This window comes from Netta rufina (genome assembly GCF_964035555.1).
Source record: "Netta rufina genome assembly, chromosome: 14".
Classification (NCBI taxonomy): domain Eukaryota; kingdom Metazoa; phylum Chordata; class Aves; order Anseriformes; family Anatidae; genus Netta; species Netta rufina.
This window is the reverse complement of record NC_140137.1, coordinates 7,510,351-7,538,302: the sequence shown is the minus strand read 5'-3', so window position 1 is coordinate 7,538,302 and position 27,952 is coordinate 7,510,351. Positions and strand designations below refer to the sequence as shown.

Below are 27,952 nucleotides of genomic sequence, written 5' to 3'. Positions count from 1 at the left end.
TTGTTATTGTTGTATTAAAAAGCAGCTATTAAACGCCAGTTAATAATGGTTGAAATTACTGTAGATTCCGAGGGCTTGTTTTTAACTACTTAATTATCTTTAATATTGTTTTTGTAGCAGGAGCTTAGCATTATGAACGCAGTCGGATTCACACAGCTGCTGTTCTCATCCTTTCTTTGATATGGAATTGAGCGGGCGATTAAAGCATCCCGCTCCCTCATTTAGGTGTTGGTAACTCCTGTTTAGAGGAACTGGTTCTGGTAGCAGTTGTGTAATGCAACCCTGGGCATCCATGGCCTCCCGTAGCTTCATCCTCGTGAAGCTTTGAGCGGCCTTGAGAACGCTTTGCCACGCTAATGCGGGAGGCAGCCCCGGCAGCGCTGTCACGCAGAGAGGCGCCCGGTGCTCCCAGCTCTGTAAGTAAACATCCCCAGCCTGAACTGAAGGCTGATCATAAGGCGAGAGGAGATAAGTGCTCAAATGGCTCTCTTTGAATTGTTGCATAATGTAGGATGTGATGAAATCGGGCTTGGGGAATAAATTAGTAGATGGATGGAACAAAATTTATCTAGTAACCAAATGCTGCTCAACAAACTGCTTTCTCCTTCTATCTGGTGACGCCTCTTTTCTTGCTTTTTGAAGTGACCGTAGTATATCTCTTCTGTAGCTGAGCTCAGACTCCTCCTGCTTCTCTTATTTACTCAGAGCCCCCAGTGTGTTTTTTCTACACCTTTTCATTTATTGTTAGTAAATCGTTAAGCCTTCAGGATGCACTGTCCTGCTCTTCCCTTTATGTTACAGAACCGCAGAATTACCTAAGCTGGAAGAAACCTCCAAGATCCCCTAGTCCAACCTCTGACCTACCACTACCAAGTCCTCCATTAAACCATATCACTAAGCTCTACATCTAAACGTCTTTTAAAGACCTCCAGGGATGTTCCCGCAATGTGTACGTAGGTGGAAGCATTAAGAGAGCACACAGGAGTGTGCTACAGGAGTGATGGGCTTCCAGCGCTCACCAGGGCCTGTGAGAGCCTTCTGAGCTGTGCCTGCTCCTCCTGGCCCTGTGCACAGCGCCGTGCCCAGCTGCGATGTTCCCCTTTGCATTTTCCTCCTCCCAACGTGTGTCCTGACGGTGGGCGAGCAGTAGGAAGGTGACATTGGCTGAGTTCTTGCCAATGTTGTCCCTGCTTATAGATGAAGACGGGAGTGTATTGATTTACTCGCCATAACTGGAAGCTGGCTTCACAAAAATGTGGTCTTAAAAGGCTTTTGAAGTGGCCAATTCATAATTTATCACTGTTTAGAATTTGCAAGTGGAGCTGTGGAGCACTAGGTTTTAACATTTATTTCGCAATAGCATTCCCTGCAAAGGAAATTATTTTTTAGCAGTAAGGCATCTCTGTGCCATCACAGCTGAGCTCGGGCACAAAGGGGGTTTAATTTATTGATCGGATGCAATTCAGCATTAGCTTGCTGAAGCTTCTGCTTGTTATTCTTTACTAATTCTCAATTTCTGTTGGTTGACGTTTCTCTTCAGACAAGGCAGCAGTACAAAAATGGAGAGTGTAACTGCAAGAAATTGTATTTGAAAACTAAGTTCTCATTTATTGTTGTGAGAACTTCAGCATCTTTTTTAGAGCTGTGCTGGTTTTTTCATAGTACCTAGTTCCCAAAATCCCGCTGAGTGCAGTAGATGCGTTCTACTCAAACTTTTTCCAAATGAAATCCCAAATTGGGAAGTGCTGAGCAGCCGGGCAGTGCGGAGCCTGCATCCTTCTGAAAATGTTGTTATTCCACGCACCTGCTACAGGGAGCTGGAACAGCCAGACAACTGCTTTCCTTTGTCTGTTAGGTTCGAAATCAACTACAAATACTTCGTTGACAGGTTTTCTGGTATTTTGCCTCAAAACAGTGGGACTGTTACCATTCCCTTTTGGAAGCAGGCCAACAGGTCCATTAAACAAGAGATTTTTTTTTTTTGTTTTTTAAGGAACAGAGAGTTCCCTCCTCTATCTGGAATACTCGTGCCTGCCCCTCTGTGCAGAACAGACCTCTCTGAGACAGAAAGCTGTAAAACCACGTGCTGTGCGTGTAGAAGCGGCTGCAGGTGGCAGCTCTGTGCCTTTCTGTGCAGTGAGGTGGCCTGAGTTGCGAAGGCTGTAGGTCTGGTGTAAAACCATGCGTTTTTCTCCCCGTTACTCTACCTCTAAATACTGGTATCAATCTGGGTTGTCTTCAGCAGTTTCTCACGATGTTTTACGATGTTTTTTTTTTTTTTTTTTCCAGTTCTTGGTATCTGTTACAGGCCCTGAGGGCTGGGCTCTGTTTGCTGTTAGCTGCGTGCGCTGCCCCTGCAGGGGTTTTGCAGAGAGCGGCGTTGCCTTGTGCCCACTGCGGTGCCCGGCCCGGCTGCTCTGGTACGGGGGGTCCCCAAAATTGGGCCTGGGGCTCCAGGCGTGGTCTTCCCAATGGGATAAGTCTGTGTAAAAGGCAGAGATGGGGGGTGTGAGGAGAGGTTTACTCTCTGAAGGGAAGCATTGGGATAAGCACTTCTCGGTCATTCCTTGTGCATCTGAGTACTCCAGTTTTATGACTACTTGCTGAGGAAGCCTACGTTTCCACGGGGGCTCAGAGAGACCTTCTCTTTATTGGGTCAACTCTTGGTGTGTGTTTTCAAGCAGAAGAGTGGTTACTTGCCAGATCACCATGAGCATTAGCCGGTGACCTGGTATGGAGCTACGAACCAGAGCTTGTCCTCTGCAGTGTCCCTGAGGGAGGCACAGCATCTCCTGGTGTCACAGGGCTGGTGTACGGACCGGGGATCTGTCAGCTGGGGTCCCGCATCTCCCCTGCCTTGTTTGCTTTCTTCCAAATACAGAAGAGGGCATTTTTATTCTTTTCAGCCCTTTTTAGAGCGTGCTAAGGATCTGTGAGCCTCAGGCTTGCTTGGACAGCAGAGCGAGTCCTTCAGGAGCCCGTGTTGCTTTCTAAACAGCTTTTGGAGTTACTTTACCTATGGCTCTTTAATTGGTGGGCACTTCTCTCATCTTTGGTTTCTTTACAGGAGCTGTCAGTGTTCCAAAATTGGTCATCTTAATCCATAATTTTTATGATAGAAAACTGATGGAGATCAGAAGCAAGTGGGAATTCTTCAATTCCCTTTTGCGCTCAGTAAGCTGCAGTCTGCTGCACAAGAGACCTGTAAATGTAGGGAAAATCGTGTGAGCTTAGAGATCCAGCCCTTATTCACTTCCTAACCTACCTTTTGCTGGTGTTTCTCTGTTGCACTGTTTGGAGATCCCGGTCTTCTCAGCCTGGGAAGGATGTGTCCCTAAAGAGGCAAGCACGTTTCTCAGCCATGGATTCATGCATCAACACGAGATGTTAGACCTTGCTTCAGCAAATCCCGAGCCACAGCTTATCTCTGCAACAGATAAGCATCATTTCTAGCATAAATTTGTGCTCCTCAGAAAAGCTAACACAGTCACAGTAAGCCTGATACACTTCACAAGGAGTGGGCCAGAGCTGTTATTCCTGATACCTCTTACGTTGCATCTGCAGAAGGACCGCATCGTGGAGCGCAGGGCTGGAGTTAACCCACCTCCGTGTGCAGGCTTTCTCAGCCTCCTTTGGAAAGGACGTGGGTGTTTTTGCTGTCTGCCCCTGTTATGGTGCAAAGAAATTTGCTAAGTAAACTGCCTTGCTCTTCAACCCGCCTTCTAATAATGCCGTGCTTACGCTGGGAGAGAGTGAAATCTTTCTTGAGAGGGGGAAGAGGAAACTCGAGGCAGACAGTTCCAGGTACCTTTGATGCAGTCCTCTTCCTGGGAGATATTTGCTCTGTCGCACTTCAAAGAATTTTCAAGGAAACGGGGCAAAACATGCAAATATTTCTTGCTAAGGTGGCAATTGAATTAATACAGGAACTTCATGCAACACTGGCAGACTTCTTGTCGGAGGCGTCACGGGCAGGAGGATCAGATCCCTTGCTCGTGAAGAACTGAGCCGCACGCTTGACACAGCGTTAGCAATGATTTTACAGGTCGACGTAGTACTGGTCTTGGTGAGACTGGTCATTGTAAGGACATTCATTCATTCTTTCTGTGTTAGCAGGCAGGACATCAGGATTCTCTGGGTCTCCTTCATTTTTGTCTCACAATCTGGTCTGGAGGTCTTCAAGGCTTGGCACAGGAAAGTTTTCACATGCGTGGTGTGGGTTTTATGATTCTTTAAATTGGCAATAGCATCTGAATAAATCAAAGGAGCTGTCAAAGTCAAGGATTTGATGGCTGTCTACAAACCCCATAACAGGACGGAGCAAATCTCACAAATACCCAGCTGTCAGGTACGGAAGATGTGGTGTAGCAGAGAAAGAAGGAACTAAAACCAAAACCTTGTACTGCTTTGCATAATATTTCTGTGGCAGAGTAGTCTTGGTTGCAAGCCTCCACTCTGAGAAGGCACAACTTTGTGGCCCAGAATGGTCTCTTGCTGCTTTGCACAGGGTGGTTTTAACAAAAACTTCAAAAGTTTTTGTCGACTCTCTTGCCCTAGAGAAATACCGGTGGTTTTAATCCCACTTTTTCACTAACTTTGTAAGTACCAAACTCTGTTCGATGGCATTGGGCTGGCAATTAGGGATTTTTACCTGTTGAAGCTGAACACTTTCCTTTTGAATTCTTAAATGCTTTTAATGTACTTCAAGTCGACCCATACTTTGATACAATTATTAAGCCAAAACCTGGCTTAATAATTTCACCAGGAATGGTTTGAACTACACTTATTGAAGAAGCCTTTTTTTTTTTTTTTTTTGGCATCTCTTCCACTCTTTTTTTTTTTTTAATAGACTTCAAGTATATGGATGCAAACATCCTTTGTGTCTGTGGACACTTGAGCTGTTCTATTAGAGACTTGCAATTGAAAAATTCTTGTCAAGAAACCTGCTTGTTGTAACTGATATTTGGTGGCTATCACGGCACCAAATGTGCTAGGGCCAGCATTCAATGAGGAGGTAAATATAACATATGTTAAAAGATCTAAGTATTTAAAAACCAACGAACAAATGACAGTGGGCTTTAAAATCCTCTCCTTATATGATATTCTGTAGCTCGTAGTTAAATGTCTAGTTTGCAAAATCACTTGAGCAAGGGTTTAGTGAAGGTATCTTGAGAATAGTGCGCCTGACTGCAGAACTTGAATGCACGCAGGGACTCGCTTTGGAAAATCACGGTACTGTCTGTTAAGCTTTTGAAGATATTTGAGCTAGAGGATTTATTCAAGACATAACACCAAAAACTATTCACTATAATCTTATAGTAATCCAGGTACAGTTCTGGACACTTAGGCTCAGTTTGATAGAGCAAATGTGGTCTGAAAGTCTTGAGCATGTATACAAGTGTGTGTCTGGGGAGAAAAAGTGAGGACTGGGCCAAATGCCTTCAAATTCAGTGTCTAAATAGCAAAAATGCAGGATGCCTGATGCTCGTAAATGCCTGTAGAGACACTTTATGTTAACCTGAAGTATCTATTAAATTCTCCATAAGCCGTGTTAACCCCAACGTTATCCTTCAGTGCGGCGAGCTGGAAGCAAAAGCCCTTTTGGGTTCCAAACCAGGAGGTGAAATCCATAGCTGGCATGTTGGATGGTGCTCTCTTTTTGCTCAGAAGTAAAAGAGGCACCAAGCAGTTTTCCTACAGAGGTGCCATCGAACCCGAATGTCTTCAGCAAGTAAGGAGATGCGTGCTGGCCCAGCGGTCACAGCGTTGCCTCCCAGGCTTCGTTGCACAACGTGCTGGTTTCGGCGGCGGCGCTGCCGCTTGGGGCTGCTGCCCGTTGCAACAGCTCACCTCGCTGGGTGTGCTGTAACGTGAAGTGAATCACTGATGTGATGGATTAAAAATAATCCTCCCAAAAGGGGAACCTGAGACGTTAGGCAACCCTCCTCCCCGCTCTCAAACCCTTTTCTGGCTCAGTGATCGGCCTTTTCTCTTAATGAACTGTGCCTTGCAGTTGCAGGGAGAAGTGGCGCTGGCCTTCAGAGGTCAGGAGCATTACGCATCCATTATGTAAATCATGTGAAACCTAAATTAGGCAATTGCACATTCCTTTTAATACCTAGATAAAATCATCACTTGAATGTAGGGTGTCTGGCTAACCCCAGGCAAGGCTGAGTGGATACTTGCAAAAAAAATAATTTGAGTATTCTTTTTTTAATCTCCTTTATTACTTGAAGGCTTCTTTCTTTAGCTGGAGTTAGTCTGCGGCCTGTTCTTAATAGAAGGTTTTCTCAAGGCTTTTGGTTGCTTGTATTACGTGTGATTACAAAAACACACTGAAATGGGGAATAAGCAAAAAAATGGTGTTTCAAACGCTTAGTGATTAGGATTTCATGGATTGAGTATTGCTTCATTAGTTGCCAAATCTGAAATTCACTGCCATACATCTTTGGAGGAAACAAATGGACTTCTTATTGCATATTTAATTCTGGTGGCTTCTTTTTCTGTAGTTACTGTGTGCGAATTTGTTTCCTCCCACCCTTCGATTTGCAAAAGACAACTGAGGGTGCTGAGGCCGTGTGTTCTGTCATGGTATTGTTTCAGGCTCCTCAGTGTTCTTCAGTAAACTCATACAAAAAAAATAAGATTGAAACCACTTCAAAATGTGGTTGAAGTTCTTCCAATGAGAGTGAATTTGATGCTGGGGACTTGCAGTGGTTTGGAGTTGCCTGTTTTTAAACTACTCTTCAGCTCCGCGTGTCATTCGCCGCTTTCTGTGAGCTGGCAGCGGGTGTCCACGGCTCATCTGCCTCCTTCCAGCTCGTTTTCATTGAGGGCTGACAGCTCGCAGAGAGCTTCTCCGGATCCTAGGGACAGAAAAGGCTATGAGCACCAACCGGTGCCTGTATTCAGTGGTGCTGGGCATGGGAGAAGAATGGATCGGGTCTTTAAGAATTATTTTTTTTTGATCTTTATTGATCTGCGTCTTTGTAACCAGCTATGTTCTTCCCGATGCCCCTTAACGTCCAGTTCTTGGTCCCGCAGCTCAGGCACCTTCGTGCTGGGAGTCATCTTCGTCTGCTGCCTGGCGCGGTGAGGTAACTAAATTTGGACAGAGCTGCTTTCACATGGAACCAGCAGCAGAAATCCAAGCCTAAATTCCCTCTGGGAATCTAGGAATAACCCCAGAAGTATTTTAACTTTGCACTGGGCAGCCAAGTTACAAATATATTTAATCTTAACAGAGGCTAGTTTATTTTCGATGAATCTGAAACCAGCTAACGATGCCCCGATTGCCAGCTTCATCTGAAATGTGCTCCGAGATGCTCCTCATCCTACCATTAATCTGAAAAAACTTTGAATAGGGACAGTTGTGTTAGGGCATGGTGGGCTGTGTGCTCTGCCGTGTTCACCCATGGGTGCAGTGTGGAGCAGGGCGGCTGGGGCTTGGTCTCCCCTGCCCAGGGATGTGCACATGGTGCTGATGCGCTCTCAGACCTGGTTTGTAGGGGCTGGGGGCTGGCCCTGAGCTCCGTACTTAGCTTGTGGTGCTCCTGGGGAAGCGGTGTGCTGCGGGGACAGAGTGCCCAGCACAGCCCTTCCCAGGCTCTGGTGGGCTTGTTCAAGCAGGCTCCTAAATGCTGTGTTCCCCTTCTACAGCTTGGGCCACGGGTACAGATGAGTGGATCTTGGGGGGTTTCTTTGCCTCTGCTCTGGAAGGGAGAAAAGGCAGGATGGGCTGAAGCCAGCGTTTTCTTGTCGAGTTTCCATTTGTGATGGTTTTGTTGTTTTTAATAGGAAATAACAGCTTTACTTAGGGCATAAAAGCTAGGGGGCTCTTCCGCAAGTATCGAGATGGTTTCTCAGATAGTAAATGCTACTTACTGCTTGATTATACAAAAAGAGTAAGTTTGGCTTATCTAATCCTCCTAAATGCCTAACAAACCACAGTTGTTTTGGGTCAGTTGTGTAGATGCCAGTGGTCTGAATAAACGCACAGTGTGGGACTAGTGCCCGTGCTGCAGAAAATGTGTTGCATTTCTTCGGGAGTTCGAGCAAGTTCCTTTAGAGATGACACGAGGCAAAGTTTCCCTGGAGTCCTAACCGTGTGGAAGGAAAACTGGCTTGGTGCTGCAGTAGGATTCGAAGTGCAGCGGGCTCCAGTTCTAGAGCTTGGTGGTGGTCTGGGGGGAAGAAGGAATTGGATGAGCCGTGAGCAATATTGTTAGGGCAAAGCCAGTCATTGTGTTCTAGCTGAGAGCTTGAGATGACTTCAAAAAGAAAAAAGAAGGGGGAAAAGGAGAAAAGAAATTCGTGTCTTGCCCCTAGCATGTGTACCTTTGTACAGCTAGTTAGTCACAGCCTTATTTCTAATAGCTCTGAAGTGAACGTTTCACCGTTCAAATGAGTATGCGCAGAGGAATTTCTTTTGGAGTGTTCATGGTCTAGAGCTGCATAGCTTAATCCAGCAGGTGAGGATTTCCATTTCCATTACCATTTTCTATTCTTTTAGTTCACTGATTCTGTGTGAAACTGCTCGATGGACATTTACACTTGCTGAGGGCTCAGCACCTTTGCCCACAGAGAAGAGCTCGTGCCCTGCACGAGCTTTGCGGCCTTGTGGCTGGGCACTTAGCGTGGTGAGGGCTGCCTGATCCCATCACTGAATCCCCCAGGTCCCTGCTCCTTGTCCCCGTAAGTCCAGCACGTTGGGGCGGGATGGGTACGGGCAGGTTTTGGTCACTGAGTCCTGACACCCAGCAGTCGAGGAGCGCAGGGTGCGTTGGGAGCGGTTGTGCAAGGAGCGGTTCAGACACAGCCCTGCGGTCCCTGCTGAGGTAAGCCCTCCCGAAGAAGTACAAACCTATTTCATATTTAAATAAAAAAGCTGGGGATGGACAACTTAATTGTCTGCCAGATCAAAAGCATCCTCCCTGTCTAATTGTAGAACTTCCACCTGCTGCTGCAAACCCTGCGCGTCTCTCGGGAATGCAGTAATTTTGCTTTTTCTTGTAGGATCCATTCCCTGAGTGAAAATGCACGCACGCTGGAAAACAGCTGGTAATTTGAACAAGAGGAGCAGCTTTCTTCTTGTTACAACCTAAACTGCCTGCTAATTCAATCAGTAAACCACGTTTTTATATTAATCTTTATGACGACCTGTATTACACTCTTCCTGAAGTCTTAGGAGGCAGCGCGGTGCTTTGCCTTTGCAGTTCTTCAGCGGTTGTGCCTTGCGGGTTGGGGTGCGAGTTGCCAGATGAGCGGCTCTGTGGGACAGCTCCAGACCCCGCTGCCTGCCCATGGGAAGGACACGGCATCCCCAGGAGTTTGGGGATCGCCCCAGAGCCCTTGTGTAGTGTTTTGTGGGGTTGGATCCGAATAGTTATCCTGAACTTCTGCTTGTCTCAATGGAATTTAGTTTTAAAAACAAATGATGTAGCTTAGTCCTCGGTGAACACAGCCCACGTTGACTTCTGAGATTAACGTCATGTTAGGCCAGAGGTGCTAAATGTTAAGAGTTCTACATTTTCTGACGATGAACAGATTAACTTTGCAGAGGGAAGGCAAAAAGGCTGCTGCTTTAGAACCAGAGTTAAGCAGCGGTGCCAATTGCCAGTCAAAAGAGCATTCATGATCAAACGGGATAACCTGCTTGACACGTAGTATTTAAGACCTGCTTCTCTCCTTTCAAGCCTGCAAAATAACTGTTCTAGAGCATTTAAATGAATAATGACTTGAGATTTTCTGGGCAGAGACAGGAGCTGGTGGTTACTGGGGGCTCTTCCAGACCAGGGCAACACTTCCAAAAACTGAGGCCCCCGGGAGGTGTGAAGGTGGCTATGTAAGAGCATCAGGTATCTGTTAAAAATGTCGTCCTGCAAGCCGTGGTCAAGCTAGTGTTTGTTTTTAGATGGTTATCCAGTTTGTGTTTGAAGTATCTCTGGTACCGAATCTTCCTGCACGCGTTCTGGTGGTTAGTCAGAGGCTAAGTAAAACCGGCGCTTTATTTGCAGTCCGAGGGTTTTCTGCTAATTTTGCCTTCAGCTGTTAGGTCTTGGTAGACTCTCTTAGTATTTCCAGTATATTTTTGGTTGGACTTCTAGCAATAACGATGCTAAAATAAACCTGGCAACTGGGAGAGCAGCTAGCTAGGTAAGAGCTGGAGGGTGCTGAGCTCGATTTCTGCAGATACCCGATGCTTATGTAAACACTTTAATTTAAGCTGAAACAAGCAATTGTTAATGCAGATGCCGAATATAGATATGACCATAATCAGCAGAATTAACTTTCAATTCAGTCAAAACCCTTCAAGTTGAACTCCACGAACCTTAGAGCTTTGTCTTTGAAGTGCTTTATGGTGATGGTGGCCAGCGGATTGAGAGTTTTCTCTACCATCAGAAACGTGATATGGGAAGTTATTTGGACAAGAGCTGCGTTTTCTACTTTTTTTTCTTAAGGGGCTATTTTCATAAAGGTATGGCTTGATTATCTCACTAAATTAAAAGTAATAAATTTATATTTCTATCCTGTTACAGACTTAGCAGAGAAACGTGGTGCGGGAGCACTCATCGAGGTTAAACCTGTAGCTGGGGTACCTTGGTGCTGGTGCCCTCTCCTCTTTGAACCTAGCATCTTTGTTGCCCCAATTTGAGTAACTGCCCCTAATATTTTATGCTAACTTCGTGAATACAGGAATCTTTTTTCATCCTTTCTCCCTATATAGCCCATGGCTCTGTTTGCAGGGAATTTTTTGAGGTTACGAGTCCTTGCAGTTGTTCGTATAAACTCTTTTTTTCCATGGCCACCTATTTCTGACCTGCAATTTGGAGCCACCACAGCATTTGTGCATTTCTCTGCAGAAGAGTATCTGCAGATTTGCAGGGATGTGATAAGAAAGAGATTTTGTCCTTGATACTGGTTCACATTTTGTGTGGTTTAGATTAGCGGTTCCCCGGCTCTGTTTGTGTCTGTGCTACAGGATGTTTTACCGAGAGCCTCTCAGTAGTTAAAAGAAGAAAAAATGTTCCTATCCCTGACCAAGGACCAAGACGTTGTTAACAACCGCTGTTTAACAGGTCCCTGGATTAGGAAATAGTGACCATGACTTCCCAAGGAGGGACTTGCGTGCCTTTAAAGCACTTTAGACCATTTGGGGATCTCTGGCTATATTAAAAGCAAGAACCCACGAGAGGCACATACTCGTTGCGTTCAGATGGTAAAGCTGGTTCCCTGCTTTTCTGCCTAATCCCCTCCCCGGCGTGGTCCAGTTGCCAGAGCGGACGGTGGATTCCTCTCCTCCTCTGGGAGCTGTGTAATTAGTACCTTCGGCAGCGCAGCCCTGCTGCTGGCAGAGCTGGTTTCAGCAGGCAGCCTGAGCCTGCAGCCGCCAGCTGGACCTCCTGTGCTTCCAGATACCCAAGTATGTACCTCTTACGTTTCTTCAGCTTCTGTAAAGTCAGCTGTAGGCATGATTTGCTAAAGGAAATCAGAGCCTGGTTAGCTGGAGCTGTTTTGATCAGCTTTGGTCATATTGTGATTTTAACTGCTGGTTCCTGATTATCTTTTCCAGTGAGGGGTAACTTGGTAAACAATGAGATCTTTAAAGACTTAGTTTAGACTTGAGCTCAGATTATAAAAACTGATGTAACCTGGGGGTGGGGAATGAAACTTCTTGCAGTCTCTCTATCACTTTCCATTTCCTCATGGCTGAAAACATAACACTTGAAGGCAGCTTTTCCTTTTTCAGTGTAGCCCAGCTCCTGTCTTGTTTGTCCAAAGCTGCGAGTCCATCCTTTGGTAGGCAAGGTTTTCTTGCTGAAGAGTCTTAGCAGTGTTATCTGCCTTGCTGGGTACTACTCCGGCTAATTGTGTCTTGTCCCAGTTCCCAGGATTACTGCCATCACTTCAGTAATTGCTCTGTCGATACCAGAACTAAAACTGGGTTAAAGAACAAAGCTGCGCCGTGCTGCTGCTCTCCGGAGTCAATTAGGTGTCTGAAGGCACTCCCATCTCCAGGAGCGAACCCAAGCTCCAGCTGCCTGTAGCTAACCCAAATCTGGCAGAAATCTGGGCAGGCAGTGCAGGCCGGTTAAATTTCTGCAGGAGAACACACAAGGTGCGGCTTTTTTCCTGTATTTCATGGGTGAGAGCTCCTTGCAGGCTGGGTGCTGTTCGCCTACAGCACAACTTCGGCGCTTGTGCACCTAGCGCCGTGCAGCCATACGTCTGCGGAGCTGGCAACCTGGAAAGGCAACAGGGTTTGAGCTGCTGACAGGTATCTCAGGATCTCAGTTGACACTGATTTAGGAAGTTTTGTAATATGTGATCGTTCTGACTTCGGAAGCTTGGCGGAATCAGTCCTCCTGAGGAAACGAGCTTGGTGTACCTGCTGCTCCTCCGTCCCTCTTTCTCCCCACGTAACTTGTGAACCTGCTGGCCGTGTCCACCTGCATCTCACAGAAGGGTGGAAATCCCAAGGACGTGAGGTGTTTGTGGAGCAGGAAGGCTCAAGGAAGGCCGAAATTCTTGCAGAGCTGGAGGAAGCCCACAGGCAGCACGTCTTCAGGAAACGGGCTGTTAAAATGCTGCAGCTTGTGGAATAATTCCTGAACCTGCCTCCCATTGCTGGCTTTGCTGTTGGTGAAAATGGAGACGGGCTGCTCTTGGTGTACCTTCATTCAGCTGAGTACAACCATGGGGCAGGAGCAACATTTCTGTGCTGAGACCCGCTGATAGCACATTGCTGCTGCCGCCTTTCCTGGTAGGGGATGGATGGAGAGTGCTTATTCCAGGCTGACTAATTAAGGAATGACAGCTGGCTTGAAATATCATTCTACTTTTGCAAGAGCTATGAGTAACTTAACAAGAATTTCTGGGGAAGAAAAATGAACTTAGAAGCAGGCTTAATTGACAGTATTTAGAAGCTGAGCTTCCACTGGGAGAGGCTCTTATGGCCATGGGGACCTGCCTGTTTGTCCGAGCCCATGAGCACAGGGCAGCCCTGGGCTGGGAGCTCGCTGTTTGCACTGCTCTCGATGCTGTGGGGCAGCAGGGAGGGGAATGGGGTGCAGTCAGCATCAAAGCCACCTTACAGCTGCTCAGGGAGGCTGAGGAGGCGGCGGCATGGTGGCTGTGTGTCGAGGGGTAGGGAGCAGTGTAATGGGAGCTGGGCTTGCCCATGCCTGCCTCCCTCTTGCCTCAGAGCTGGAGGCCTTGCCAAGCGAGGACCCGTGCCACCAGCTGGTAGGGATTTTGAAATTCTTCTTCTGACGAGTGCTGGGGATGGACAAGGCAGATTAGAGTTGTCTGATTGCTTCTTCCAGGCAACAGGACAGCATCCACCTGGCCATCGTTCATTCTCACTGTAAGCTCTGCTCTAGCTTTGTTGCGTGCTCCCAGAAGGAAAGGCATCGCGTCGAGGACGCTCTTCTTAGGCTCCATCCCACAAAAAGCTAAGTGAGCTCTGAGATGTTTCCCCATGGAGAAGCAGCAGAACACAAGAGCAGTGCCTCACCGTGACCTACCAAAGGAAGGATCGGTTGGTGTCCTGTGGGATTTCTGCTGGATGCACAGCCCCAGGCCATGTGTGTTACTGGGAAGTGTTAAGGGTTGATACTCTCAATGAGAGTATCAACAACCAGCATTGGGTTTCCCACCAGCCGTGTATTTGGCCCTGCTGTGTGTCGGAGCCAGGTGGGCCACAGCTTTCCCATCACCCAGGGGATGTAGTTCTCCTAATGAGGTCTCGTCTGCGTGACGCGTGCTTCTCGTACCTCACTGCAAGGCAGAGAAGGGCTCAAGGAAAACCTCGGAAACCGCAGTCAAGTGGCGGAGCGAGGCTTGTCCAAGGAATAATGCTGTTAATTCTTCTCAAGTTTGCTGATTTTGGTGTGTTCCTAATAAGAGAAAGAGGAGGAGATGAGGTGACAAACATATTTTTGATGTGACACAGTGTTGTGAATTGGGAATGTAGTTGTGAAGGAGCCCACCCATTATCGGTGATGGAGAGAGACTCTTCTCACTATCAGAGAAGGAGATGTGAGATTTATTTCATTGCGTGTTTTACTTGCGTGTGGTGTTCCTCTTTCTGCTGGGACAGCTGATAGAGGGGGAAGGAGGACTGAAAAAAAATACAGGCACTGCTTTATGACACTGGGGTTTTCATGATAGCCACCTGCCAGTTAGCTGGAGTCTGGGAGCGGTGACTGGTGGGAGCTGGACGAGAGCAATCGCCCAGGTGGGGGCTACTGGGGTGCTGTGTGAGGGAGCAGGTGGTAAGAGTAAAAGACAAGGTCTTGCAAAGGTGAAGAGATGCCTAAAAGAAACACTTGTGTATGAGTGTTTCTGGAAATGGTCGCCTCCATTCCTCTGGAGCAGAAGGGAAGATGAGGAGGGTGAGGAGGGGCGGTGGGGATGTTGGGGAATGGGTGAAGGAGGGTGGTGGCTGCTGGGCTCCCAGGGCACAAACTGACCCCAGGCTGCAGATAACGCTCTGTGAGCCATCTTCCCCGTGCACTGAGCTAGGTCTGGAGAGAATTCATGCTCTGTTGCATGTAAGCAGCATATAGCGATTTTTTTTTTTGTTATTATTTTCAGCTAGATGTATGCAATTTTTTGCTTTGGCAGAAAATGCTAGTCGATTGCTTTGACATGTTTAATTACTTTGGCCTGAGTAGGATGCAAGTGAATTTATTTCCCACTGAGAAAAGTGTTGAAAGGCTGCATGAAAACCTGTCAGAGGAAATTCGAGAGGGGTTGGGGAATTATCTTGACAGTAAATGAATTTGATAAATGTGTCAGTTAAATGGGGAATTTTTTTTACAATGCGCAGGTTTTGTGGCCAGGAATCTTTGATAATTCCATTCACTGGGAAAATGAATTTTACCTGTCCAATTGCTTTGCTTTTTTATAGTGCTTGTACAGCGAGGAATTGCTGTAGTATGGAAAACAGAAAATTAAAATAGTAATTCCATTTTTTCTAGAACACGTCAGTAATGGAGGATCAGAATGAAGATGAGTCTCCAAAGAAAAATACCCTATGGCAGGTACGTCTGGCTCGTGCATAGGAGGAGAGTTGGCATGTTTTTCCATGTTCCTGCTTTTGAGAAATTTCCAAATGCTTGGCTGCAGATGCATAATCATCCTTACATGTAGTTGACTCTATCATCCTAAAATTAGCTCAGTATTCAAGCGAAGGATGACACCAATGAATAATACTTGAGAAATGACTAGATCTTCTTAGATTTTGTGGTTTGTGCTGACCTTGAAAATCAAACACGTGATCCTGCTTCAAAGGAGACTTGTGAACGTGGCTCAGCCTTTAGAGCAGGTGACTGTCATTGAAAAGGAAGAGTTCAACACCTTCACATAGCAGGGAGGAAAAAACCAATTTGCTTTGCAATATTTAGGAGAGCTGGTGATCCTTCACCAGGAGCCCTTTTGGTCTCGTGAAGGGATTAGAAGAGCTTGGCTTGAATGTTTGATTCTTTTTGCTGATAAAGTAGCAAATCCTGGGGTGTTCTTCTGTAACATCCTTATTTGTAGCTCAAGCTCCAAGGATTTTAATTATATTTTATGTGGATGTCCCAAACATTGACATGAGCTGTTTTTCAAAAATAAAACAAGCATTGCTGCTTGACATCATGTAATTCTTGGGCTTTGTTTGTGGGCAAACAGTGCAACACCAGTATGGGGGTCTTGATTTTTTTTGTATTAGAGAAGTGACAGCCAGCTTTTGTGTGTATCTGCATGTGTGGTGCTGTAACTGCCTGTGTAAATCATCTCTGGAGGCAAACTGCAGTGTGCAGCTGAGGCCAACTGCCATGTGCAGTAGAAACCACTGGTTTAGTCTGGAAAAGTTTGTTCTAAAATGAATTACGTTCCTTGCTGTTGAATTCTCTTACCTCTTACCATTTTAAGTCTTTTAGCACAGCAAATAACTTCAAATTATGAGCAAGGGCCTTTTGCTCGGCTTTATGTCTGAAAGATGAGATGTACAAGGCATAGCTTATATCTTTAATGATGTTTTAAAGCTCAGTTTTGTTGAATATTTCTGTGTCCTCTCCCGTTTTCTTCCTGGAGAGAGTTCTTATAATGCTGTTCGTATTCTTACTCATATTTACGTATTTGTATTTCTTTTCTAAAAACAGATAAGTAATGGAACTTCATCTGTGATTGTCTCGAGAAAAAGACCATCGGAAGGAAATTACGAAAAGGAAAAAGACTTGTGTATTAAATATTTTGACCAGTGGTCTGAATCAGATCAAGTTGAATTTGTGGAACACCTTATTTCACGAATGTGTCACTATCAGCATGGACATATTAACTCTTACTTGAAGCCCATGTTACAACGGGACTTCATCACTGCGTTACCAGGTAATTAACATCCGTTTCACAAGAAGTGCATTTATATGTACACTTTTCTAATACTTGGGGCGTTTGCAAACTTTTCTGAATGTCCTCCAGACTTAGATTGTCTCCTCTAAAGGATGTGATGACTCCTAGTCAAAAGAAGTGCAGGAGGGCAGCTGAAGTCATTCACTTCTGTGATTAATTGAATTGGCCACTGGATGCCAGTGTTGTTCCGTGTAAAAGGAGTTTGAGTAGCATATCATGAAGAACCATTTGTGTTTAAATTGGATCTGAACTGTTGTAGAGTGTGCATGGAAGCTCTGGTCTAGCTTGCTTTCATGTGACTCCCCTAGGTGTGCAAAATACTACAGAAGTGGTTTTCATTTGAGAAGTCTTTATATCATTGTAGTTTCGTCCTGAGTTTCCCAAATCTTGAATGAAAAGCTGCCTGCTTAGATAAATGAATGTAGTATGTCTGAACTTGTTAACAACTCAAGCAAAAATGATTGTGGACTTTTAATGTGTAGTCCTTTCCTTTCTTCAGTTGCTCAGAACCTCTTCTGCCACAGATCAGTGTAAACCTTCATCAATAACTTGACTGTAAAATATGTTCTTATGCCTAAAATGTTAATTTCTTCAAGAAATATGGAGCAGTAATAACTAGACATGTAGCATCTTCAGTTTTTAATCTCCTGGAAAGGTGTATATTTTCCATTATCTTCTAAAAGGAATTGATTGCTGCATCCTTGGATTTCTTCTGATAGGGAAAATAATTCAAAATCACTCTTTGGGAGGTAAATGTGTCGACGTTGTTCTCAGAGTGGGAAGTAAGCATCAAATAAGTGGACAAAATGTTCTGTTTGCCACATGCAGTAGAATAGCGCAGATTCACTCCTGCAGTCAGTGGTCTGTGGGTGTTATCCCAGGAATGCCGGGCCACAGCAGTGAGCAGAGTGGATGAGGTGGTGATAGAAATGGAAAAGGACTGGAAGCTGGTAATTTGAGCACAGGGACAGGCAAGGTCCTTTCAGAGGCTGGTCCCATGCGAACTTTGAAGCTTTTTTCTAGCCACTGGTGTGCTTTGGTAGTCTTGTGTGTGGTCTTTTCTGGTGTATGGTGACAGAACACTGCAGTGTTGGTTTTTAATATTGCGGTTGTCTTAGCTTGGATGCTGTGGGCTTCTGTCCTCTGTAGTGCTGCTATATAAAACAGAAAATTGAGGAGTTCAGCTTTTGTAGGTGGTGATGGGATTTTGGCTTATCTGTCAAGTATGATTGAAATGAAATTCACAGTAGTTGGAGGGGTGAAGTAGGAGTTGGAGGGGTGAAGTAGGGGAACAAGGAATAGAGGTTAGGACACAGAGCACATGTGAGATTCCATGTCACTGTTTTATTTAAAAAAAAAAAAAAAAAGCTTTACTGCATGAATAGAGGCTATGAAAGGAAGGAAGCAGCCTTATCCCCCACATCTCTATCTCACAGAAGTTATTTCATAGAAGATTTAGCTTATCCAGCCACACACATAAAACCATGTTCCTCATTTTGAAGGGAGAGATGTAGATATAGGTAGCATGGATGCTTCTTCCAGCTTGCTTCTCTCTTCATATTGAATGTTGATTTCTTTAGGGGAATATCTGAGATGTAACTTAAAATAAAGTGAAACGTACCGTCATGGCCACCATGTGCAAGTATGAGCTTCAACTGTAATGTTGTTTTGTTTGCCTTTATTTTACACCTCAGAGTAGGTATCGTGGAGTTGCTCAGTTCTTTTGTATTAGATTGGTATTCCTAAGAAATCTTTGGGAGATTCATAAGGTGACAGTTATTTTTATTGCATCTATATATATAACAAATACATATTTGTTTACAATTTTAATTATTTTGAAGATGTAAATACTGGGAACTTTTCTCATTTCTTATAATCAACTTTTTTTTAAGGGTAATGTTTTAAAGCTGCTACTCCTCCCTAGTTACTGGAAGGTTTTCCTGGCTGTGGGGATGGCCTGCTGTGCCCTTCTTTGGGTGATGTTACAACCACCCAGTCACTTTTGTTTTAAGCAACAAGCTATTTTGGTAGTTGGTTGCCTTATGTATTAAATACCGGTCTGTACATGGAAAGAAATGATACGGAAATTTTGTAACAGGTTCAAATGTCTCCTACCCGAGTATCAAAACATAAAAATTTTAAGTTGCTTGGTTACGACGTGGATTACAGAAGCCACCTTTCCTGCTTGAACAGATGCCTTTTTCTGAAAAGGTTGATTATAGAACTTCATTAATTGCCCTTTAGCCAGCTGAAATTTAGTTGCATCCATTTCTGGATTAAGACAACAAATATTTTCCATAATATTCAGCAGCATATTCAGTGCACACAGCAGCTCGTTGCAAAAAGCTGTCTGAACTCAGCTGGACACCTGCTGCAGCTGAGCAATAATTATGAGTCAATTTTGCAGGTTGTGCTTCGCGTAACGTTGAAGAGGTTCTGCTTTAGAAAAGTGAAAAAATATACAAAAACACATATATAATAAAACTGTACAGATTTGTATAAAGTGTGTTGGATTCTACTGTACATGTGTGTGCCCCAAGTGGCTTTTATGGTGTCCTCCACAGCTGGGACACGTGTACTCAAGGGTAGACCTGGTGTCCAGCAGTAATTCTCTCTTGATTGAAGATGACCTAACCATGAATAACTGGCAAAAAAAAAAACACACACACAAAAAAAACAAAAGCCCACAAAAACTTCTTAACCTGTTTTCCTGCTTAATTTGTATGCTTTATCACCTTTCAGCCATGTCTGGGTACCTCTGGAGAAACAAGTGACTTAATTTTTTCAACTGTAAATCTCCTATTGGGCTTAAAGTGACTTTGTTGTGATTCTAAACTCAGTTCTTGACTACAGGTTCCTTCTTTCTTACAAACAAAGGAATATTTTTGATCTTTGAACCTCTCCTTTTTCCAGGGACAGCTCTTCAGCAGTTTTGGAGGGAGATGGTTGGGTTTTTTGTTATCCAATGGAGACAACTTTATTTTTTCAAAGCTTTCCCCCATCAAATGTTCCATGTTTCATTTTGCTTATGCTTAGCACTACCTATGACACTCTGCAAAAATAACTTATTAAACTTACTGAATTGCACCCAGGAGATCACAAAGCCCCCAAGATTTCCTCGTGACACTCGATGGCTGCTGTTTCTCAGAGTTACATGTGGTAGAAAATCCACTTGCCCCAAATGCCTGATAGGAGCAAAGGTTTCATAACTTCTGTGCTCCAATTGCTGAGCAGGGAGCTGCTGTGTGTGCAGGCACCAGATTTTCATGCCTGAAATGTGTTTGCAGAGAATAACTACGCACTTTTGTCCTTAGTATCTAAATGCAAGCTCTGCATTGCTGGTCTCCGTTCATTACTTCTCGAGGTGCAGCAGGGCGTGTGAGTTTTGGTGAAAGCAGAAGTAGGGAGACGGATAATTCTTTGCTTAACGTCAGGCACAAGGAAAACTGGGTTTGAACACGTGGTGTCTCTGGATAAAATTACGCAAGAACTTAATCTGGTGTGGTTGAAATGAAGCCAGTCCCGTGTTAGGCTAGCATCACATCAAACATAAATGAGGTACTACGTTTTAAAAGGTAGCTCCACTTGTCTTAAAGAAATCAAATTCCTGTTTTAAACTGAAATAGTTCTTGCATGCTGCTGTCCCCGCTGACTTTTACACCTGTGAGAACACAAGATAAATGGAAAATGTCTGTGGTATCTGGCTTCCCTTTGCTTCAGTGGAAAAAGTGATAATTTGGGTACGCTTTGCTGCAAGCTGTGGCACAATGTTTAGTCTGCAGGCTCGCTCCTTACAAGCTGGGCTGTGGTTGGGCTCCTTCCTTTACTGCTAATCACAAGCATCAGCCCCTGCAGATACTGTTGATCTGCCTTTATGGGCTCCAGGTCACTCAGAAGCCTGCATTTGTTGATCCTCTGGGTCGGCCACCACCGCTCCCCGCAGCGGGGTGTAACGGGCAGTGTAATTGCAAGAATAACCACTGTGCTCTTGAGTCTTTTAATTATATTTAACATGTTAATCTTAATATTCCTTGCATGGGCTCATCCAAATTGTGCCCTTTCCTTAAACAGGTTGACCCTCGAGCACAACCTTGTCACCCACGATTAGGAACGAGCCCCTCTCACACGTTGTGTGTGTTACAGCTGTAGGAGAACCGCACGTTGTATCAGGCAAGGCAAACCCTGCCAGGACTCTTCTGAAATGTCTCTAAAATAATAAAAATCTGTGCAGTTGTATGATCTAAGTGACTGCTTAGGATCTGATGTTAGTCAGTTTTATGGAGTTGACATCCCACATTTGGGTTTCATTTTCATACAAAGTGATATTTACACATTGAGCTTTGAAATCCCCGTGGATTTTAATTGTTTTAATTTATTATTGAAATTCAACCAAACCTTCATCTGGTACCTATAATCAGCAACAGCTGTAATTTTTCACCATTTTCTATAAAACTGCAAAAGCTCTGGAAGAGGCAGAAGAGTTGGGAGGAATGTTTTCCTTTGTTTGATAAGGGTACCAGTAAATGCTGGGTGCATTTTGCTAATGAAAATTTACAGGTTTTAGTACCTGTTTCAGAAATGGTTTTTAAAAGTTGGTGAATACTTAGTTTTAATGTAAAATAGTTATTGTAGCCACTTCAGACTGTAATGTGTCTTAAACTGAATCTTGTCTGAAGTAATCACAATAGGCCCATCGAAGCAGCAGCGCATTGAACCAGTTCCTGCTGCTCCTCGGGATAAGTATTTCAGTTGATGTGGTTTTGATGTGAGCAGTGTACATCTGTACATCTTTCCAAGTACTAAAACTTGTAAGGGTGGGCTTGGTGGTGCAGCACTGATGTTTGTGCTCAGTGTGCAGCTTTCAAGGCTCTGCATATCCATAGAGGAGAATACTGCTGTATTTTAACAGCAGAAAATGCCTGTTTCTGACATTTCAAAACCTATTTTAACTCTTAGCAGTGTCATACACAATTGTAAGAATTATGAATCTGTTAATGGAGGGTTTCTACCCAGTAATTTGCTGTTGATCCTTAAAACTTGATGAAATATGGGCTTCATAATGCAGGGTGTACGTGCATGCGTGTGTGTGTGTGTGTGTGTGTTCAGAGTGCACAGCCACGGGTCGGTACGGGTCTGTAGATACATTATCACTGTTAGAAGCTGTGGTAGCTTCTAGCTTTTAATAAACCTTAGTTTAGCTCAATGGAAAATGAGTACCCAGTACTAGGCTTGCACCACACACAACACTGCAAAGTTTTGGGTTTGTAAAGCGAGCCCAAACAGGCCAAGCACATGGCACTCGCTTTTAGGCTCTCCAGACTCGAGGCCTCGCTGTTCCATGAAGCATCCATTTGCTGAGGGGCAGCCAGGCCTGAATCTTCTCAACAGCGTTCCTAACCTGTAAAAACAAGAGTCGTCTCAGGAAAGAAGACTTGTCACGTATTTTAGGTTTATTTGGCAACTTACTCTCCTCAGAAACCACCTTCCAGCCCTGTCTCTAAATGCTTGGTGTGTTGCAGTGAAACAATCTTTATTAAATTGAATTTTGAGAAGGTCTTGGCCTCATTCTTCTGGGTTGTGCACTGTGTAAAGCTGCCCAGGACAGCCCAGTGCCCGCTGCCGCAGTGCTCCCTGATGTTGGAAGAGGGGCCTGGGCCCGGCTGTCTGCTGGCACCTGCTGTGTCTCTGCCCGCAGGTGGGATTAGCGGCTCTGGCACCTCCTCACAGGTTCACCAGCTCTTCTCCTGTGCTTCGTGATGTCTGTGGACAGCAAATAAAGGACAGCGTATGGTCCCTCCAAGAAAGACTCGGGTTTTGGAGAAGCTGTTGGTCATTCACCCTGCCGGGCAGCTTCTCCAGCGTGCCGTCATAATGCCTGATTTTACTGACTGCTAGAGAGCTCTGCAACTGAAAGTAGCAGAGTAAAAATGGTTTTTCAGTACTCAATGAGGATGCTCCTGTCTGCTTCGTTTGATTGCGTGTCTGGACTTGCAGCTTGGGTGGGTTTGGATCTAAGTTTTTGCAACTGTTTTTTGAAGGACCATTACTGCCCTTCCAAATGCAGCTGTTTGAAGACTGAATGACTGTACAAGACTTCTGCTTTGTCATGTGTCACTTTTCTTAATCAGCTCTGCACAACTGCCTTTAATCTGGAGAACCATCTTTTTGAGAAAACGACGTTTCACGAGGAGAAGAAAACTGAAAGCAACTGGACTCAATAAGCTGATGAATACGCACACCATATTACTCGAGCATCACATTTATTTCTAAACAGGGAATCACAAAGCCATGGGCTGCAAGCTTGTATTTGCCTCACACTAAAAGGTGTTAGGGTGGAAAGCAAGCCATGGTGTTTGCTGTCTGCTGTCATGTCTGTGATCCAGATCCTCTTGTCATTTCGGAATAACAATCTAAATCAAACTCTTCTGAAACTGCCTAAATGACATGAATTCTCACACAAAGGGATTGCAAATGGGAAATGTGGATTTCTGACACAGGAATGTGCTGTATGCTGCAGGTGCAACTCCTGCAGTATTTATGCTTGATTCTAGAACACTTGCCTGCTGTTGAGAAACAAGTGAAGCTGCCTTGCTAACCGATGGGCATCTCACTTCCACTCCTGAGCAGATCTAGACCTGGTCGGTGTTTTCTGAAAGGTGACCAAGGTGTGTTAGAGTAGGAGCCAGGGGAAGCATGCATCTGTGGAGCTCAGAGGATGCTTTGCAGTGCAGCTTTGTTACTGGGTTGGTGACTGGTAGGTACCTTTACAGCTCCTTGGAACTCTTCCTGGTTTGGAGGGGTAATTGTTTAGCTTGCTGCCAGGAGATGGCAGTAACTGATAAACCTTTATGGTACTGTTACTGCGTGTGGGCATTCCCTGAACATCTCACGTTGATCTGTCATTGGCTCCCTTGGGAATTGTGTCTTTGCATCTGGCGTGTTTGTGATCTTTTCACTTCAGAGATTGCTAGCTGGATGCTTTGTCCCATAACTTTCTTCTTAAGTATGTGGTTGGAAGAAGTCCGGAGGTATGGTTTGCTTAAATGTTTTTAGCAAATAACCATTAAATTTCCCAAAGAATGTTCATATGCACATGTAGTTTTTTTTATTAAGTTATGCCAGTCAGGTGAAATTACACTTTGGATTACTTCAGGATTGGAAAAGCATCCAGTATGTTCGGCACGGATCCTGCTCTCCCACCTTTGTGATGCCCAGAGATAAATAGCCCTGGTTTGAGCAAAGTGCATGTGCTAGGGACAGCCCTTCGCTTGGCTGTCCGGCTAGTTTATTCGGTGAACCTTGCATGGTTTTGGTTCATCCACCTGCAATCTTTCAGGTGCCCGAGTAAAGAATTTCACGCCTTAAAGGTGCAGGTGATGGACCGTTTGCCTGTCATCAGTGTGTCATGTGCTAATGGCTTGTTGGGACTCCAGACATAGCTGGAGTGACTTTTTTTTATCCTTCTAACAAAGAGGAATTAAGGTCATCTGAAAAGGCTAGCCTTGCGTGGCTCTGCTCTGCCGTGCTGCAGCTGCTTAGAAATGCCTTTGGCGTGGAAGAGAGAGGCCGGCATCCCTGTATCTGGGGCAGCTGGGAGCTGAAAGCCAGTGCTCTCATCTTTCTCCTGTGCTTTACAGAAAGTGTTGATGTCGGTGTTAAAATAACTGGATCTGCTGATGTGGCTGTAGCCAACTTCTGTACTTGTAACATCTTCTGAACCTAGCAATCACTCACCTTTAAATTTACTTACCAAGCTTGAAACATGGTAGTCTGAAACTGGACAAACTGAACTGGCTAAGTTCTATAATTTCTTAGCATTTCTCGGTCTCTCAGTAGCTGATGACTGCCGGCAGATCCTTGTGTGAGCAAATCACCGACACCTCTAGCCCTGCACCCTGCTGCGGGGACAGTGGAAGCACCCGCTGGTAGCCTGAGGAGGGAGCTGTACACATGGGTGTTTTATGAGGGCTACTGAAAGTAAAAGTGCGGTGAAATGGGAGCCCTAAACTCTTAATTTGCACACAAACCTCAGCGTCCTGCTCTACTGATGGATTTTGCTGTTACGCTGCTTAATTGCTGTGTCCTCTGCACCATTGGCTTTGGGACCTACAACACTTCACATAGAAAATTGGCCTCTTCCTTTTCAGTGTCCTGCACTGGGTGTGGGGAGAGTAAGTAGATAACTGTTGTGGGATTAGAGCCATACCAGGCAGTTGCTACCTCTGCACAGGCTGATCCTGTGCTCCTGAATGTGACAATTCTGTGTTTATGTGCAAAGTAACCGCTGGATAGGCTTCTGTTAAAGCACGTGTGTGCCCTGCTCATCACTCACACCCATAACCTTCAGCCTCGGGGAGCTGCTTACTAAGCAGACCTGCTTGCTTGATTTTTATCCAGCCACTGTACAGTGAGGTGGCTCATCTGCACAACAGCCAGTGATCCACGTTTTTAACTCTGGAAAACGGCCTCGAGATGAAGTGATTTTATTGCCCTGAAAAACCTTCACAGTGTTTTCCCATCACAGTAACTGAAATATATTCCAAGAAAAGGGTGTTTCGAGTCCTCATGTTGACATTTACTGGCAAGCCTGGGCTGGGGCAGACCGAAGAGCACACGTACAATGTATGTGAGTGCTCTGGTGGTTTCCTCAACCTGCAGGAGGAGGTGGCGCAGCTCCCAGCTGCTGCGAGCTGTCTGACTGGTAGGAGTGGGTTTGCTAATTCACCAGTGGCTGGGTTTGAAACGTGCTGGTTGCTTGGACCTTGCTATATGTCAGCTAGCTGAATCTGTTATTAGGACTGTCATTGAAAAACTTGTACAAACCCAGTTTACTTTGAAGGAGCCTGTGTCATTCTTAGAGCCTTTTTGTAGCTGAGTTACCTAGAAGACCCGACCAAGTGCTCTAAAGCCACATGTGCTGGTCTCTTTCTGTTGCTGCTCAGGTTTACAAAGGCTGTGCTTACATCCAGAGTAGTGGAGGACTGTATGAACAGGCTGTGTTAATTCTTTACAAAAGCCAACAGTAGTTTCTTTGATTTTTTTTTTTTTTTTTGACTATTTGAAGCCTAAAGTAGGGTATCATGAGGTAGAGTGGAAAATTAAAAAGGTCATCTCTTGCTTCAAATACTTTTTTTTTTATAAGGTTGGCCAACTGGCAAAAGTTATATGTGAAAATGAAGTTATTCTGATAGATTTCTGGTTGGAGTTCTGGGGAAAGCAAAGCTGCAGGTTTCTGGGCGATGTTACGGACCTGCTGGTGGTTTCTTGGGGGCCAGTGACACCATAGCTGGGATATGGACAAGAGAAGTTTGCTAGTTTATAATTGGTGCAAATACTTTATCTAAGTGATTTCCATGTATGCGTTTCATTCAACTACAATTAGACTTTTAAAATCTAACACACTCAATGGGGTGGGTAAGGTCTAGCAGAGACCACAAGCAGCTGCATGCAGCGTGCCACTTGTTCTGGGCCTTGACAGATCTGAGGTGGCAGCGTATGGATTCATCATCTTTATGGAGGTGCTTTTCCTTCCACCAGCGTAAGTCCCTACAGCTTTTCAGCAAGTACCAGGTAACATTTATGACATGGGACACTTCAGCCTGTTGCCTTACGTGCACCTGGATGGATGGGCAGGACCCAGTTCTGGTGCAGCTGTACTACTGCTGGGGAGCAGAGCACATTTTGTATGGCAGTCTGTCCCCACCATGGTGTAAAAGGGTCCTTGGGGCTAAGAAGCTGCTTCTGGTGGTTGGGATCTTCAGCCTTCATGCCAGTGTTTGCCCAGCTTGCTGGGGGCTGCTGGGGCAACCATTGCTACCTGCCCAACGGCCCTGCATTGTGCTGCCTGTGCCATTAGGGCAGGAGAAACCCGCAGGTAGGTGGTGGTTCTGTGCCACCTCCGTATGGCCAGAGGGTGCACATTGGAGCAGCCGTGTTTCAGTTAGGAGTGCAGTTGTGCACGTGGCCAAACTCCTCCTTTGACCCAGTGAAGCCTGCATGGTGAAATCTGAAGCAAGCAAGCTTGTACCTCGCTCCTTTGCCCAAAAAGGTGGCGTGCCCCGAGGCTGGGAGAGCAGCAGGTGAAGATTTAAAGCTAAGATAATACCTGGCTATTTTATACACACTGGAAATCTTTGAAGGTACACTGAGTTTATTTTGGACTATACAGAAGCGGAGCCATCACCTGCCATTATTTCAGAGTTCCTTGACTCCTGGTGATGATCCTGAGGTTTCTTAGTGGATTCTTACACTGGAAGCAATCACAGTGACTGGATGAAAAATAAATGCTGCATTGAATGTTACCGTGGGACTTACTCCAAGTTGTGTCACAAACAATTATCCTTGGATTTTTCTCTAGCTATAGAGGAACATAAGTCAGCTAATGGTGTAAGTCATTCAGTGATAATTTTTCTAAGCATGGAGTCCAGTGACAGTAAGCCAAGAATCAGTATAACCATGTCCAGTGAAGGAATTACTGTCTAATTCGTTGTCATTGACTTCTCCTTAACCAGGGTACAGGGCATGGTGTCTGTGGCATACCAAGATCTGAACAAAAGTGAGGAGTGCATTTGTCACATGTACATCATAGAAAGAGTTCAAAACAAGGACCCTGTTGTATTTAAAAGTGCAAGAAAACATTGTTTTTTTTCAGTCTGCTAATGCTTCTCCTGGAGATGTCTGCATTTGGTCCTGTAGAGTCCCATCTTCTGCTGAGCTGAATTATCTGGTGTTATGTGTAAGGGAGTAGAAAGAGTCAACAGTTTACCATGTAGCAGTACAGAGTTAAAGGATCTTGAGGAGTATCTGCCGCTTGGACCACGAAGCCCAACACGTTACATGCTCAAAACATCCACAGTTCTGTGCTCCAGGCAGCCGAATGCTTGCTGCTGCTGTGCTGTGCTGAACTGTGGTGTGTGCTCGTTCCTGGTCAGCGAAGATGGGACCAATCAGACTGTACCAGGAAAGGACTGAAGAGTTGGGTATTTTGGTGTACCTGTTGGGGTTGATTCATAACTGGTGCTTCTGTGTATGGTAATTTAATAACCGTGTTGCTCCAGTGCCTGAAATAAAGCTGTGTTAGCTTTCTCTGAATGTACTGCAAAACTTGTGTAGTAGTTTACTGTGAAGTGATTGACGTTTTGATTGCCTTTATTTCTTTGTAGAGCAAGGCTTAGATCACATAGCAGAAAACATCCTTTCCTATCTTGATGCCAGATCACTCTGTGCAGCAGAGCTGGTATGTAAGGAATGGCAGAGAGTCATCTCTGAGGGAATGCTATGGAAAAAATTGATTGAAAGAATGGTACGCACAGATCCGCTATGGAAGGGACTGTCAGAACGAAGGGGTTGGTAAGTACCTGGACAATAACTGAATTCACCTTTTACAGTGCTCTCCTTGATGAATTTACCTAATCATGAGCTCCGCCAAAAAGTAAGTGTATAGTAATTGAGTATCTCTGCAGTCCTTATCCTTTACGAGTTAGTTCACGAGTTTATATGCAGTCCTTACCCTTTACAAGTTTCTGAAGATAGGAGGTGTTTTGCTTTAGAAACC

General features: G+C 45.0%; 1 protein-coding gene across 5 annotated transcripts in view; it reads left to right on the top strand.

Moving 5' to 3' along the window:
• The window catches only part of FBXW11 (F-box and WD repeat domain containing 11), a 72,534-nt gene that overhangs the window by 19,315 nt on the left and 25,267 nt on the right, over window positions 1–27,952 (top strand). For all 5 annotated transcript variants that reach the window (XM_084295137.1, XM_084295139.1, XM_084295136.1 and 2 more), the window contains 3 exons: window positions 14,985–15,047; window positions 16,152–16,377; window positions 27,561–27,747. In XM_084295137.1, the coding sequence (XP_084151263.1) occupies window positions 14,985–15,047; window positions 16,152–16,377; window positions 27,561–27,747 (476 nt within the window). The remainder of the gene's footprint in view (window positions 1–14,984; window positions 15,048–16,151; window positions 16,378–27,560; window positions 27,748–27,952) is intronic.